Genomic DNA, 14,614 nt, shown 5'->3' on the forward strand with positions numbered 1-14,614 from the left:
ATGCGAAAGAGTGAATGCCTTTTTAAGGCAAAATGATAATTATAGCGAAAGTGGTTAGGAACATTTCCAGCATATACTGAATGAATATATTTTGTTTATTATGAAATGACATTGATGTTAATATATTTTGCTTTTAATATAATTATATTTAATTTACGTCCAAATGACACTACAATTTAAGAACAGTTTGCAAAAACGAATAGAAAACAATTGACTAAATGGTCAAATCACACCAAAAGGTGTATTATTACTTAACTTTATAATTATGTTACGTTGTACAGTCATATTGATTATAAAAACAACACTATGTCCTTCTGCAAAATAGTTAGAACTAGCATAGACATATTTTTAACCAAACAGAATATTTTACGTTACCGTTTTAAGGTGTTGGAATGCTTCATATGGTTTTCGCGGTAAGTCATCGCTGTCAGCGTGTAAATAGCATGCAGAAGTTCCTTACTGTATTGTAGAATATGGAAACATGATTGATTAAGAGACACATACTATTAATACTAAACAATGATAATTGTTATTAGTTTATTAATTGAGTTATGTATGTGTTCGTAGCCATTTTATGACACTGGTAAAGACATTAAATTTCTGTAAAACAATTCTGAGACTTTGGCTCATATTGGAAGTATTGTTCTAGTAAGCCTTTGTTTTATTGTAAAATTGTGTTACATTCTTATTTACAAGTATATCCTATTCATCTCTTATTTTCACATTCGCTTTTATTAAAATGTTTAACATTTGCTATTCCTTTTTCATGTCTAAATATAAAGAATGGCCATTAATCAATGTATTATATCATTTGTAGTTTTTATAACATAATAATATTTATACGATGACTCCAAATAATGCTACTGGTTTTGGTTGTCAGTCATCGTTATCAGCGTGGAAATAGCCTGCCGACATTCTATATTTAAGCATTTGGAACGATGTAAAAGCGATGAAGTGTTACATTATTTTATATATAAGGAATGATTCTTATTGATATTATTACTGGTAAAATCATGAATTTCAACGTAGTCAGTTTATAACAGATGATTGGCAACATATCAAACACATTTTCCGTAATACGAGTCGGCGAATTTGAACTAAGGCTCAAATATAGTGTTCTTATTGTTTTTGTTAATTTATCACTACCTTGTATTTTTATTTTTTGGTTAGTATATGTATTGCTTTATCTATATTTGCTTTTTGATTGTATGTATATCTTATTTAAAAAATTAATAGATAAAACATATCATTAATCTATTTTTTTCATTGAAGTTGCCTTAAACAATAAGTCCAAATGACACAAGTAATTGATGACAGCAAAAGGTCATTTGTGTGCGTATCAAGCAATAGAATTGTTGAATGTTTTGGTCAATATTTATAATTTGCACTCCGCATTTATCAAAACACTTACTAACGGAGTTCCTTTACATGTATAACACAAAATTCCGGAAATTTGCTGGAGAATTTTCATTCACTTCATTATTCAAATAAATTGTCATGCTTTGTTCGCTTATAAATGAAGTATGTTTTCAAACCACCACAACAACAGCCATACTTTTAGAATAAGGTAGAGAGTTCTCAAGCGAAGTGTGACGTTTTTCGGTATTTATAATATTGAATTGCTGTTAAAAACCAATCAACAGATTCTTTACTAAAACTTGACAGTAAAAAAGTGGTCTTTATATATCTTAGCATGATTTTGATAGTAAATTATAAGATAAATTCATTGTTATTCCAGATTGTTATTAATTTAATAGCACAATTTGTATTATCATTCGCATTTTCAAATAAAAACGTATATGATTGTTAAATTGAACTACTATCTCAACTTTTGTTATCAATGATTCACTTACTAATAAATCACTTTCTAACGAACAGCATAAATAAATCTATCAATGTTTTATCGGAATACTGTGGAATTAAATTAAATATCTTTACTGAAAAGATAAATAAGACCATTTGATGGCATTTGTTTAACATATCTTTTCGAATAGTCTTGATTCGAACAATCGATAATATGAAATAAATATCTTCAAATGCATTCGAAATAAATGGCACTGCGGACAGACGAAATACGTCGAACAACAGATCACTTGGAGCAGATGACATACGCAAGACAAGTTTGAAACATCGAATTATAACAGTTCATTTGAAACAGTTGAAGCCTTGTCATGGCTACCCGGGATCATACCGCGAAAGGGCCTTAATACATATATCCATCGTCCCACACACGCTCATTGTTGTGACCACATAGAGAAATAAGCGGTTGATTGCCATGGCAACGTAGTTCTAGTCCCGTTGCTCCTGAAATGAGGGAAAGTGAAAAAAGTAGTTCAATGCATATACTCTGTAATAAAACAATGATTACATTTATGGCACAAAGTTATCATTCTTCTTTCTTCTATTGTTCACTCCCTTAAGATAATGCCTTGTTTCCGGTGAACATTTGGACGGTAATGCTCTAGCAGTCAAGTGTACCCTTTCTCTCATAACATTGATGAAGAGCGGTCCCTTTTGGGGAATTCCTGTTAAGTATCTGAATTAACCTGTCTCATTTCTAGTACAGTCACAGTTTTCGTTTGAATGGATTTCTTGTTCACAGTTTCGTGCACATAAGCTTTGGTTATATTTCTGTAACTAACCTTTAAATCCAGGGTGACATTGTGTGCGTTGCGTTGCAGGTGACCGGAAATGAACACTAAGCGTGGTAACCGTAATTTCTTTGACATTGTCACAACAATCATTGTAAAAAGTAGATACTTTCCCATCAAGGGAATGGTAATAGAATTTGGTGGGTAAATGTCAAAAAGAATCAAGAAAAACACAGTCAACGCCAGCAAAATCACCTTTCTATCATCATCATTCGTCATCAACATAATCACCGTTTCCTCCATATTTTTTGTCGATCTTGTAATAATACTACTACTGCAATAACCAAAATAACATGTGTGTTCTACAACATTCCACGCGGTCACATATTTAAACATTCTTGGAATAGCTCATTCCCATTATAGGTCTACACACTGAACTTAATGAAGCTTTCCTGTTGGTCAAACGAGATGAACTCGATGTTGATTAAACAATAGGTCTTGTATATAGCCGGGGGCTTCCAGACTATACTTCATTAAGTGTATTTACTATCAGACTTTTACAAAATATGTACAATTGAACTCCACATCGTTTATATTTGCGCCAAGCTACCGATTAAATATTTATATAAATAAAGGCAAAAACAAAGAATAAGTATAACTTAAAGAGAAGTTCTAATGGGCCGTCTTGTAATCGTGCACACATAAAAACCAAGTCTTAAATTTCAATCTTGGAATGGATTTTATAAAAAGGTACGAAAATGAGTATTTCACAATAACGAAATGGTGTATATCATGTAAAACAAAGGAATTGCATTTGGGTCAGTTCGAACATAAAAGTTAAAATCAGATTACACAACAGCTATCTCCTCAATAATATTATAACATTTCTATATTCAACTGTTTTGGTGTTACATGTTAAACTAATGAGAATTATTCCGAAACACCCTTTAAAACGGACGGACATATTGCAATGCAATTCGACGTCAACAAGTGCAATCACTTTCATGAATTAGCCACATGTTTGATGTCAAAAAAGATTCTGAATGAAACGACATTATGTTATATATGAACAGCACTGATATTAAAGTAAACACCACATTGCATAGAAGTCTAATCGAAATACAATTTTAGTATAAAATGATAAACATTATTATTTTAAAATAGTTTTAATGTAACTAAGAAAGGTGAACATAGCATCAAGCCATTGGGCATTGCATAGTTCTAATTTAAAGATGCACTCTTACTCCTAGGTAAGATATACTACAATTGATACTATTGTTTTAATATTCCAAAAGGATGAATAAATGTCGAAAACAATGATTAATATGAAGGACACCGAGTTTAATTTGAGTGAAATGAGCATAAACTACGATATTTCTACCTTATAAGACTATAGTAGTTCACATTAAATCTTTAAGCATTCACCAATCATTTTGTTTTGCGATTTCTGCAATTATATACACGATTACAATCTTATTATCAGTAATAAATATTTTCCATAAATGCTTTATTTAGTAAGTAGTTAAGGGTGTTTAAGTCAAAATTGATGTTTGTCATACATGTTTATGTATTGATTGTGAATGAGAGTGTCACTTTAATAGGTACTGACATTCATTTCAAGAAAATGAATGACTCTGTTGGTAATCATATATTGGGTATATTTTCCATATCGTTTTAGACGTGTTTATGCCTTGCCATTTGAACGTCGATTCCAAATTGGTTAAAGGCAATAAAAACCTTTATTATTTATTAATCAACATAAAAACACAACATTAACACGATACACTACTAGGCTGCCGCTAAAAGAATGAATTAACGGCATTATACGTGGTATACTCAGAAAAAATACAGAGTGTTTCCATTTATCTGAAATCAACGGTAGTCTATATACGGTAACACATTTATTCAAATAATCGCGGAGCGCAGGTGACTGAATTAATCATTAATAAATAATTAAGTCAAATTTGTGGACAATATAAAAAGAAAACAATAAGGGTTATCAGCTATATATGTTCACGGCATCATTGATCCAATTAGTGTATTTTCTGTGACTTTATACCCCACTGAACGATAAATAATGCACAAAGGATTACGAAAACTTTATAACAAAGGTCAAAACCCAGGCTTTTCGAGTTCAATCTGCGCTGTAAGACTGGTTTCCAGGGACATATAATGGGAATACGGAAACATAGTGGTGACGGTCGGGGGAAACGGAATACGTTAACAAGTGTCATGAAGAGTATTCCGGTAGGTCAAGAGGTTCCACTAAATATAGCGGAAGTAGTGTAAACGACAGTGTAAGTGACGCTATAAGAGGTGCAAGCCTAGTGCTCTATGGTTAAACAGTGCGATAAGTGGATAGCTTGGATATATCCGTGTTTGAGCCGAGTAACGGTAGCCAACCGAGTGGCCAGATGGAGGCGGCAAATTCCACAGAGAATAACAACATCGCTCGCTACAAGAGCAGGCGAACAGACCCCAGACCCTTGGGTCAAGAATAATAAGGTCAGCACTGGTATCAACCCGACTAATCGCAACATCTTGGACTTCCTAACAACTATGAATTAAAAAAATAATGGACATGCATAACATTCTTTAAACCTTGGATGTACAAGAGCAAAAGGTGTCAAGCTTTGAGGTAGAAATGAAAAAGCTGTCGGTGCGTGTACGCGATGGTGCTAAATCTAACAAACAGAAGATGAATGGTGCAAATGATCGAATTGGAACTTTTCGACATGTCACTTGGGGAGGCGATATCTGAGATTAACCAGCTTGAAAAACATACTATCAAACTAAACGTCTCAATAAATAACAAGTTAAACAAAACTTTAAGTCGTAAAAGTGAAATTAACCAATAATATGCTATTTTGCTTAATAGTGCTGTGTTTAAAATACATAAGGTGTTTCTTAATTTGACTCATGTACGTTTAACATAAATAATCATGTTTGAACATTGGCCTTACCATGATTTCTGATCATCACAATCATACCCGCTATTATCAAAACTAAATGCCTGACCGCATACCTTATAGCTGGGGTGGTCATTTTATTATTATTATTCAATTATAAGACGTGAAGAAGTATACGTTAAAATATTGTCGAATGGTATTGAGTCGTTACGTCAGTATTCAAGCGTAGTAACATGTTTGGATCACCTATTAAAATTATTAACTTATTATTCCTGAATTATCAATAAGTTAATAGAGTAAATACTCTATGCCATGATATGATCATGCTATTCTCAAGTATGTTTATATTTGTGTATGTAAATGAAACCGCCAGATGTAAAGGCAATGAACTTGAACGTTTGAGCTAATAAACCATTGAATTTGAATTGAATAACGTTAGTGAGCTGTTTAGATTTTAACAGGTTCATTAAATAAACGAGAAAACACCTGGGCAGAAAATAATGTACTACGCTATTTTCAATTTGAATTTTTGAGTTTTTGTGTCAAATGCAATTGTGCAAAAACTTTTAAATGATAAACAAAGATTGTATTGCGCCTTTATAGATATGAAGCTTGCTTGTGAAATGTGTTAGTTTAAATAACCGCTCGTTAAAGTTACATAGATCAGGAGTTGATAGGAAAATGGTCAGAATTGTTAAGAATATGTATACAAATGTAAATTCTTGCGATTTGTGTAAAGAATATGTAGTTCGGTGTCCGCTGTCTCATAAATTACTCATTAAAACACAACGATATGTCCGTCATAGAATTGATGTAGCTGATCGTCGGTGTACTTTGTATAAGTAAACTTTAACGATATCGAGGTTGGAAACCACTTTGTCATAATATGCCCTGTGCATAACATTATCAAAAATGAGTTGATCAAACCATTCTAAATTAGAAACACGAATATATACAAGTTATTGTACTGATAAAATCGTAAAACATCGTCATAACAAGACATCTAAGTAAATTAATAAACCAAATATTTCTTTAAAGAAATTCTATGATAAATAATATGATTTAGAGTAAAAACTATATATAAAATCTTATAAATAAAGTAATGAATAATATAAGACCCCCCCCCCTTCCTATCCCTATCATCCTGTTGTTCAGATATGTACCATTCATGTTTTGATCTAGAAATTTATACATATTTATTCATTTGTATTTTTGAGACATTTTCTTCTCTCTTTTTATTTGTCTATATTTTTTTGGTATTATGCCATGTTTAATTAAATATGACCATATTAATTATTTTCTGATGCATATCATGTTTTGTCAAGAAACTGTTATCAAAATGTTTACGACAATTAACAGTTCTGCGTGTCTGTTTGTCGGTTCGTCTTAATGATTAGATGAAAATCGAAACCTGATGAATTACAGAGATTTGGGCGAAATCCTTATTCTTTAAATCAGGCGACAATATCAAATCAAAACGCAAGCATGTTTGAAAAGGAATCCCACTGCTCTTTCATTTAGCTAAACATGTCAACGATTCTAATAACTTGAATCTATAAGTAAATTTTGTCAAATTGCAGTCAAATATTTTGTTCTTAAAATCATCAAAACTGATATGTATTAATTGTGTAGACTGTCCTAGCCCGTACCCAAAAAAGGTAAAGAAAAACTATCTAAAAGTACTAATAAGAAGGCCACATTCAATTAGAGAGAAAGTAGTGGACACTGAATGCAAATTTCTCACTTATGACAATTTCTCACAATATGTGCGGAACAGGAGACATGGTGTCTATCAACGATTTCCTTTATCTTTTCACTAAATTTTTCAATCACTTTCAGCAGCTAATATATCACAGTTTCTCATAATGACTTTGATTGAAATGAAAAGTAAAATTTGCTCAACCCCTTATTACACCTGTTGCAAACGCATGTTGCAAATGATGTATGCATTTTGCTTGCTAAATATTAAACCTCAAAAATATTTAAAAGTTGCTTTATCACAATTAATACTATTGTTTTATTATTCCAAAAAGGATGAATAAATGTCGAAAACAATGGTTATAATGAAGGATACCAATTTTAATTTGAAAGAAATGTGCATAAAACACAGAATTTCTACCATTTGAGATTATAGTAGATCACAGTAAATCTATTAGCATTCACCAGTCATTTAATATTTTTGCGTTTTCAGCTATTAAATTCACGGTTACATTCGTGTTACCAGTACATTTTTTTTCCATAAATGCATTATAAAGTAAATAGTTAAAGGTTAATCAGTCAAAATATAGGTTTGTTATACATGTGTATGAATAAGAGTGTTTTGGTCCTTCACACCAAGTTTGCACTGTGGAAGGCCCGTAATGATGAAAGCGAAATACGATATTGAGCTTAACACTGAGATGGATTACAACAAGCTCTCTTAATTACACCATGCCATTGAAATAATACTCAATACTTGAACATAACGTATACGAATATTTAGGGCCAGCAGCGATGTAACGGTCTATTAAAGGACCAAACCTAAAACAGTCAAAAAATCACTTTCTGTTTAGTTTTGAGGTTCAATATTTAATAAGCATAATTCTTCCGTTGCAACATGAAAAGCTGTAATTAAGAGTTGAGTAATTTTTGCGAAACAATATTTTATCAGATTTCCAATCAAAAAGCATTTACGTTTTCCCGGAAATGTCTTAATACAAAAGGAATATGTTAATAAGTATTTTTTTTGGAACTGCCCAATAAACAATGTGTTGTGGCTTTGTGTTGAATGCCTCATTTTGTTTTAAATTTTAATCGGAAATAAATTCAATCTACTATGTTTCATTAGTTCTCTGAATAACTTTCTCATTTGACAAGATATTATCAAGAACTCCCAAGACATTGTTGAATAGGTCGTCTTGGACATTTTGACATAAAAACAAAGTCATAATGTCGACAGACTTTTCCGAAATAATGTGATTGCTTTTTGATCCAAAATCTGATAAAATCTTCTTTTGTAAAATTTGATTAACTCCTTACTATCCCAAAAGATGTCACCTAGAATATATGTTTCACTCCCAAAAAATCGTTCCTCAAAACTAAACAAAACATGAACTTTTTATACGTTTTATCTATAACCTTAGGGCTCATCGGGTCAAAGGTCAAGATCACAGTGACCTTTAATGGTAAAATAATTTTAAAGCTTGTCCTTGTGATAACTCGACAATGCCTGCACCCATGGCCCTCATACTTGACATGGAGGTTAGGCCTGACCAGTAGATGACCCCTATTGTTTTTGGGGTCATCGGGCCAAAGGTCAAGGTCACATTGATCTTGAATGTTAAAAGATTGTCCTTGTTATCACTCGACAATGCCTGCTCCCATGGCCCTCATACTTGACATGAAGGTTGGGCCTGACCAGTAGATGACCTCTATTATTTTTGGTCACAGTGACCTTGAATGGTAAAAGGTTGTCGGTGTGATAACTCCACAATGCCTGCACTCATGGCCCCCAAACTTGACTTGAAGGTTGGGCCTGACCAGTAGATGACCCCTATTGATTCTAGGGGGCCAAAATTCACAGTGACCTTGAAGACAAACTTGAGAATTCCTGGACCTATGATCATTAAACTTGACATGAATGTTGGGCCTGATCAGTAGATGACCCCTCTTGACTTTGGGGGTCATCGGGCCAAGTTCATGGTCACAGTAACCTTTAACGCAAAAAAATAACAAATCTTCTCCCAGTGATATCTCAACAATGTCTGAACCTATGACCAATCATTGAATTTAGGAGTCATTGGGTCAAATGGTCAAGTTCAAAGTGACTTTGAATGCGAAGATGTTTAGAGTGATAACTCGACAATGCCTGCACCCATGGCCCTCAAACTTGACCTCGAGTTGTGTCTGACCTCTAGGCGACCCCTTATGATTTTAGGGATCATCGGGTCAAAGGTCAAGGTCAAAGTGACCTTGAGCGAAAAAAGTTTTGTCTGTGTGATAACTTGTCAATGCCTGCACCCCTGGCCCTCAAACTTGACATTTAGATTTGTGGTGAGCAGCTGATGACTCCTGGATGAATTTTGAGGTCATAGAGTCAAAGGTCATGGTCATAACACACTCTATTCTCACACTTTGAATGGTCATAATCTTAAATCTGCCTCAACAGCATCCAATGTAAATGACAAATCAGCATCATTTGGGTCCATGCATATTTCATTCAATTGTCCATATAATCCTGACAACATGGCGCTCGGGGGGCATAATGATTGACAAACTTCTCTTGTTATCTACAGGTTTAATGTAACATAGGCGATAAAATGCCAATTATAGGTTAATATCCAGGTTTCCTAGAGTGCATACAGTGGTCTCGTGAAGATGTCTGGTGTAACCTATGAAGATATTAAAAAGGCTAATCGACGTTTAGAGGTAAATAAACCGTAAACCATATTACGTTATGATAATTTTCAATGTATGTATTACGTGTTCCATTGGTTTTTAGCTCGGCTATTCGAAGAATAAGGAGACTATACTACTGGCCCCGGTGTCTGCGTCTGCGTCAGCGTCCGGTTAAAAATTAAGGGCAAGCTTGCATTTTTACTTATCATCCAAATACCCTTCATTCAATCAACTTCACATTGTTATACAGGACCATCACAAAATGCATTAACTCCTTACACCTTATTACAATCTATGGCCACTCATTTACTTTGGAACTTAGGTGAACATTTTAGGGCACATTGTTTCAGGTAAACGTGTTAGGATACGTTGGGATTTTTTAATTACTTCAATACCTTTCATTCAATAAACTTAATACTTCACACACTTATTGTCGACCACCTTACAATTTGGTTACATAACGCCATCTAACTTGAATACAAATTATGGCACCTGATGACTTAAAACCTTCGGTGAAAGTTTCTGTACATCCTTAGGTTTAATTTAAGATGTCAAAATTATATTGAAATTAGGTTACAGAACTCCATATTTACCCTTACTTTTGTATTGCTTTCGACAGGCACATTTCAATATATAACCAGGTTTGTTAGAATGACGTACGTCGTTGTTCGGCGGGCCGGAAGGAAGAGAGGCGTCAAACTCCTCTATGGTATAGAATAGTTTTATTTAGATGTGACTTATTGTGACTAAACTTGGTATATAGGAAGCATAAATGGAGACATTTTCTTGGATTGCGTTAAGGACCCCATCACTTAAACAAGAAAACTTGTTGGTACTGAATGACTTTTGTTAGGGTTGGTGTAGTGCGACTAAACTTGGTACATGGGAAAAGTTTATAGTGACCTTTTATAGGACTGTGTTTGAGGTTCCAAGACTCATCGTCAAGATCAAAATCCCTGTTACTAAAAACAGAAAAATAGTACTGAAATAATTTAGTAAGGCTTGACATATTGCGACAAATTTAGGTATATAGAAAACATGATAAAAGAGAGAAAAATGTATACATTACTTTGAACAAAATAATTAATTGAAAGCAGTCTAATTTTTCATTCAAAATTTGGAAAATACTGTGAAGATTTTGTATTTCTTATATATCACTATTTTTAAACAATGCATTGTTGTACCATGTTGGATAGTGTTTTGTTTGTGTTCGGCTATTCACTAACTCCCACATCAGAACGTTACAAATGCTATAACCCTACGTGCGAACAATTACAACGATGTTTATTTATACGCACATCAGTTATTGAAAACACCACCCTCGTAATTACTATAAAACAATCGCACGAAGCGCTAGTAAACAATTTCAATTAGTCTAGTTGTGGGTGCAGTATATACAGTTATATCATTTGGCGTTTTGTTATGAACATCAAACGTCAGCGCGTACACATATTTGACAGTATATCAATGACGTCATTTCAAAAATGACGTAACGTTTACAATAAATATTATGATAATTTTAATATATATAAATATAATTATATCATATTTTATAAAAAACTTTTTTTGCACGATTAGTTTTAGCATAAGCACCGTTGTTTTAGAGCATTAACAGTTGTATTCTATATGTTGGTATTCACTTCTGAAAATAATGTTTAAAAATATCAATCAGTTTATTTGATGCTTAGCGGTGAATGTTATGTTATTTCCGCTGCTGTTATCTTTTCAGTTATTCTAAAAATGTATAAGTACTACTCTTTATACATTCGACATGTTCACAACTCTTTAAAACTTTGGTCAATGTTGTGCTTTATAAATGTAGAAGAAAATTAACTAAGCCTGAGTTTATATTTCCTATAATGACGTCACCAACACGACACAATGCCTTATTTCTGTCACGTTTGTTCTCTAATTAACGTTAATAAAGATTGTCGGAAAGTTTCGGTGTACAAAATTAATTTCACCAAATGATCACAGAAAGAAAAAGTTTTACAAGTGTCAATTTCGCGTGCGAAAATATTATTATCTGTGATCGTGATCATTGCATGATTATATCCTTAGCCCTGTAAAATGTTTGAAATGATGTATGAAACATACTTAATAACTATGTGCTACTACGTTTTGTTTTGTAGATTGATATGTTTATATGTAATGATATGTCACATTGGACTGAATACTGATCTGTTCTGTTCATAGCTATATCGATATTAATTTATTCAAAACGTACACACTTTGAACAGAACTTATAAAAGTTTTAATGATTTAATAGACTGCTAATTATTTAATAAATGCATTTGCTTTTACAATATTAAAGACAACAAATTTCCAAATATAGGTTTGTGACTTTCATTAAATGACGTAACACAGATTACTTTTTTAAAGCATGTCCTCGGACCACAGACAGTTAGTAAGTTGCTTTTGCAGTCGCCGCCAGGGGTGGCAGCACCTGTTGGTAGATGCCAGAACCAATGGCAAACACCCATAACGATGTACGGAAGGAATAACCTGGATTGGGAGGTGAAACTCAAGGAATCGTCATTCGTTGGTAAGTAATCATTCCATTGAGATTACCTTACTGAGAAGTTTCATAATATTATCACATATTTATAATCATTACATGTGAATTAAAATCAAATGCGATTTGAAGGAGATGTTGAAATGTTGATATTCATGAAAATACTACTACAATGAGAGTTAACGTTTTGTCACGGTAATAAACACTAAACAATTAAAAGGACCGTATTACTTTCTGAAAATAAATGCTTGGAAGTGTTGAAAGTAGCTTTATTTTGCTGTCAACAAAATTTAATGGCAAAAAGGTACATTCTAGCACAATCTTTTATCTGGAAAATTGTTTGAACTTAATCATGATATTATACTGATAACTTGTAAATGAGCTATTTTCCACAAAATTTATTTGTCAGATTTTGAAGACAATATATGAAAGTATCAAATTCACCATTCAACGACATTTTTAGACTAGAGCAAGGATAAAAGTAACTTGAGTTTTCTGTCCAGCAAATAACCTTAAACGAACTATTAGAATGCGAAAACAATTTAAAAAAACACAAAAAACCAAAGGCCTTTTCTCGTATATATCTGAATAATAATTACATTCATTTGATGAACCTTTATTAGATTTCAAGCCGGATCTTTAGCGCTATGTTTAACAGTATTGAAACACATTATATGATCATTTAAAACACTTAAATCAATACCTATGCATTTTTGAAATTTGCTTTTCATGACCGTTAGCGTAGATTTTCGTTTGCGATTAAAATCAATTGAACTCTTTTCAGGAGACATGGAAGTTGACAGTTGGGACTGGTTCGAGTCTCGACAAGTAGTCGATGTGGTTAAGGACTTACTTCAGAAAGAACTGCGAAGTAAGGGTAAAAGATATGAAGGTCTCGTTATCAACTCGTACGTTCGACAAGGTAGCTCTCGAGAGGGATTGAAAGTTTTAAATGCTGACGAATTTGACGCAATGCTAGAATTCCACTTTGAAGGGCTGGACGAGCTAATTGAACACAAAGATTTCAAGAACAGCGATCTAATGATGTTCATTCCGGGTCATTGCTATTTGGAACTTCGTGGTGTCACAATCGAATACCTGAAAGACAATTTCGCAAATTTGTACAAGAAAGGAGTTTTTATTGAAGAAGGTGGAAACATCTTCCTTAGCTCTAAACGTCTTCACGTGAAGATTTTCGAATCAATGGTAGATTCGGCTGTAAGTAAAATAAATAAAGAGATGCTTAAACACGATACATTAGAAAGTAAAAAGTGCATGTTTGGTTTGAAAAGAAAAATGAATCCTCCCTCAATCAATCTGGCTATAACATTAAACGCGGCTCAACAATATTTTGGCATTGGACCGTTTAAGGCAGAAAAAGAGCTTGATATAGATTTTGTTCCTGCATTTTTGCTACGGTATGACCAAACAACCTGCTATGAAGGTATGCTGATGCAATGTCCTATACACGCCGTGTGTAAATGGGCAGAAGTAGACAGCTTCAGAGCCCTCGCAACTGCAGACCAATGCCGTATTTGGGTTGTCAAATCAACAGGGTACGAGAAACAGATACTAGATGTAGCTCGTAAAGATGAAAGGAAACTCTATATTCTGACCGCGCTCAGAATCCTGAAAACCTATTTTGTGAAGATGAAAAAAGAATATGCCGAAGACTTGGGTTGCGCACCTCCACAGATTGTAACAATGCTTAAGTCCTACCACCTCAAACAGTTGGCCTTCTACCTTCTCAACTATCTCTGCCACAAATACCCATATTTCAAGCTTCACGGTGTGCAACAAGCGCTGATCTATTTCATAGAAGTCATACGCGTCGATCTGAAGCAAAAGCGTCTTCCTCACTTATTTTTCGCAGATAACAACGTAGTTGAAACAATGCTTCCGGGATACCCACTGGTGCCTTCTCCCAAGCTGAGGTTTGATCTATTCAAAAACATACCAAACGATTCTCTTACACAAGCATTGTTTTCACTGGAGAACACCTCATGCCTAATCTGGGCTTTTCAACAGATTACAATGATTTCCCCGATCATGAGAGGGCGCGAGTTCATCAGGACTTCAAAAGCACAGTGGCAGGATCTGATTATTTCTAGGCATTGTCGCTTTATCATGTTGCTTGTTTTAAAGCGTGCTGAAGCTTATCGGTCGACACTAAAATGTCTGTTGTTTTCAGGGAGGAGGGGTCTAATTGGAAGAGTAGTTAA

General features: G+C 33.6%; 1 protein-coding gene across 1 annotated transcript; it reads left to right on the top strand.

The window, feature by feature from the left end:
• The first annotated feature begins 9,856 nt into the window (after positions 1–9,856).
• Positions 9,857–14,614, top strand: LOC128225738 (uncharacterized). The gene is made up of 4 exons (XM_052935643.1): positions 9,857–9,907; positions 12,302–12,422; positions 13,177–14,326; positions 14,584–14,614. Exons 1-4 carry the CDS (start codon positions 9,857–9,859, stop codon positions 14,612–14,614), a joined length of 1,353 nt encoding a protein of 450 aa, XP_052791603.1.

The sequence above is a fragment of the Mya arenaria genome, chromosome 3 (assembly GCF_026914265.1).
Source record: "Mya arenaria isolate MELC-2E11 chromosome 3, ASM2691426v1".
Taxonomy (NCBI): domain Eukaryota; kingdom Metazoa; phylum Mollusca; class Bivalvia; order Myida; family Myidae; genus Mya; species Mya arenaria.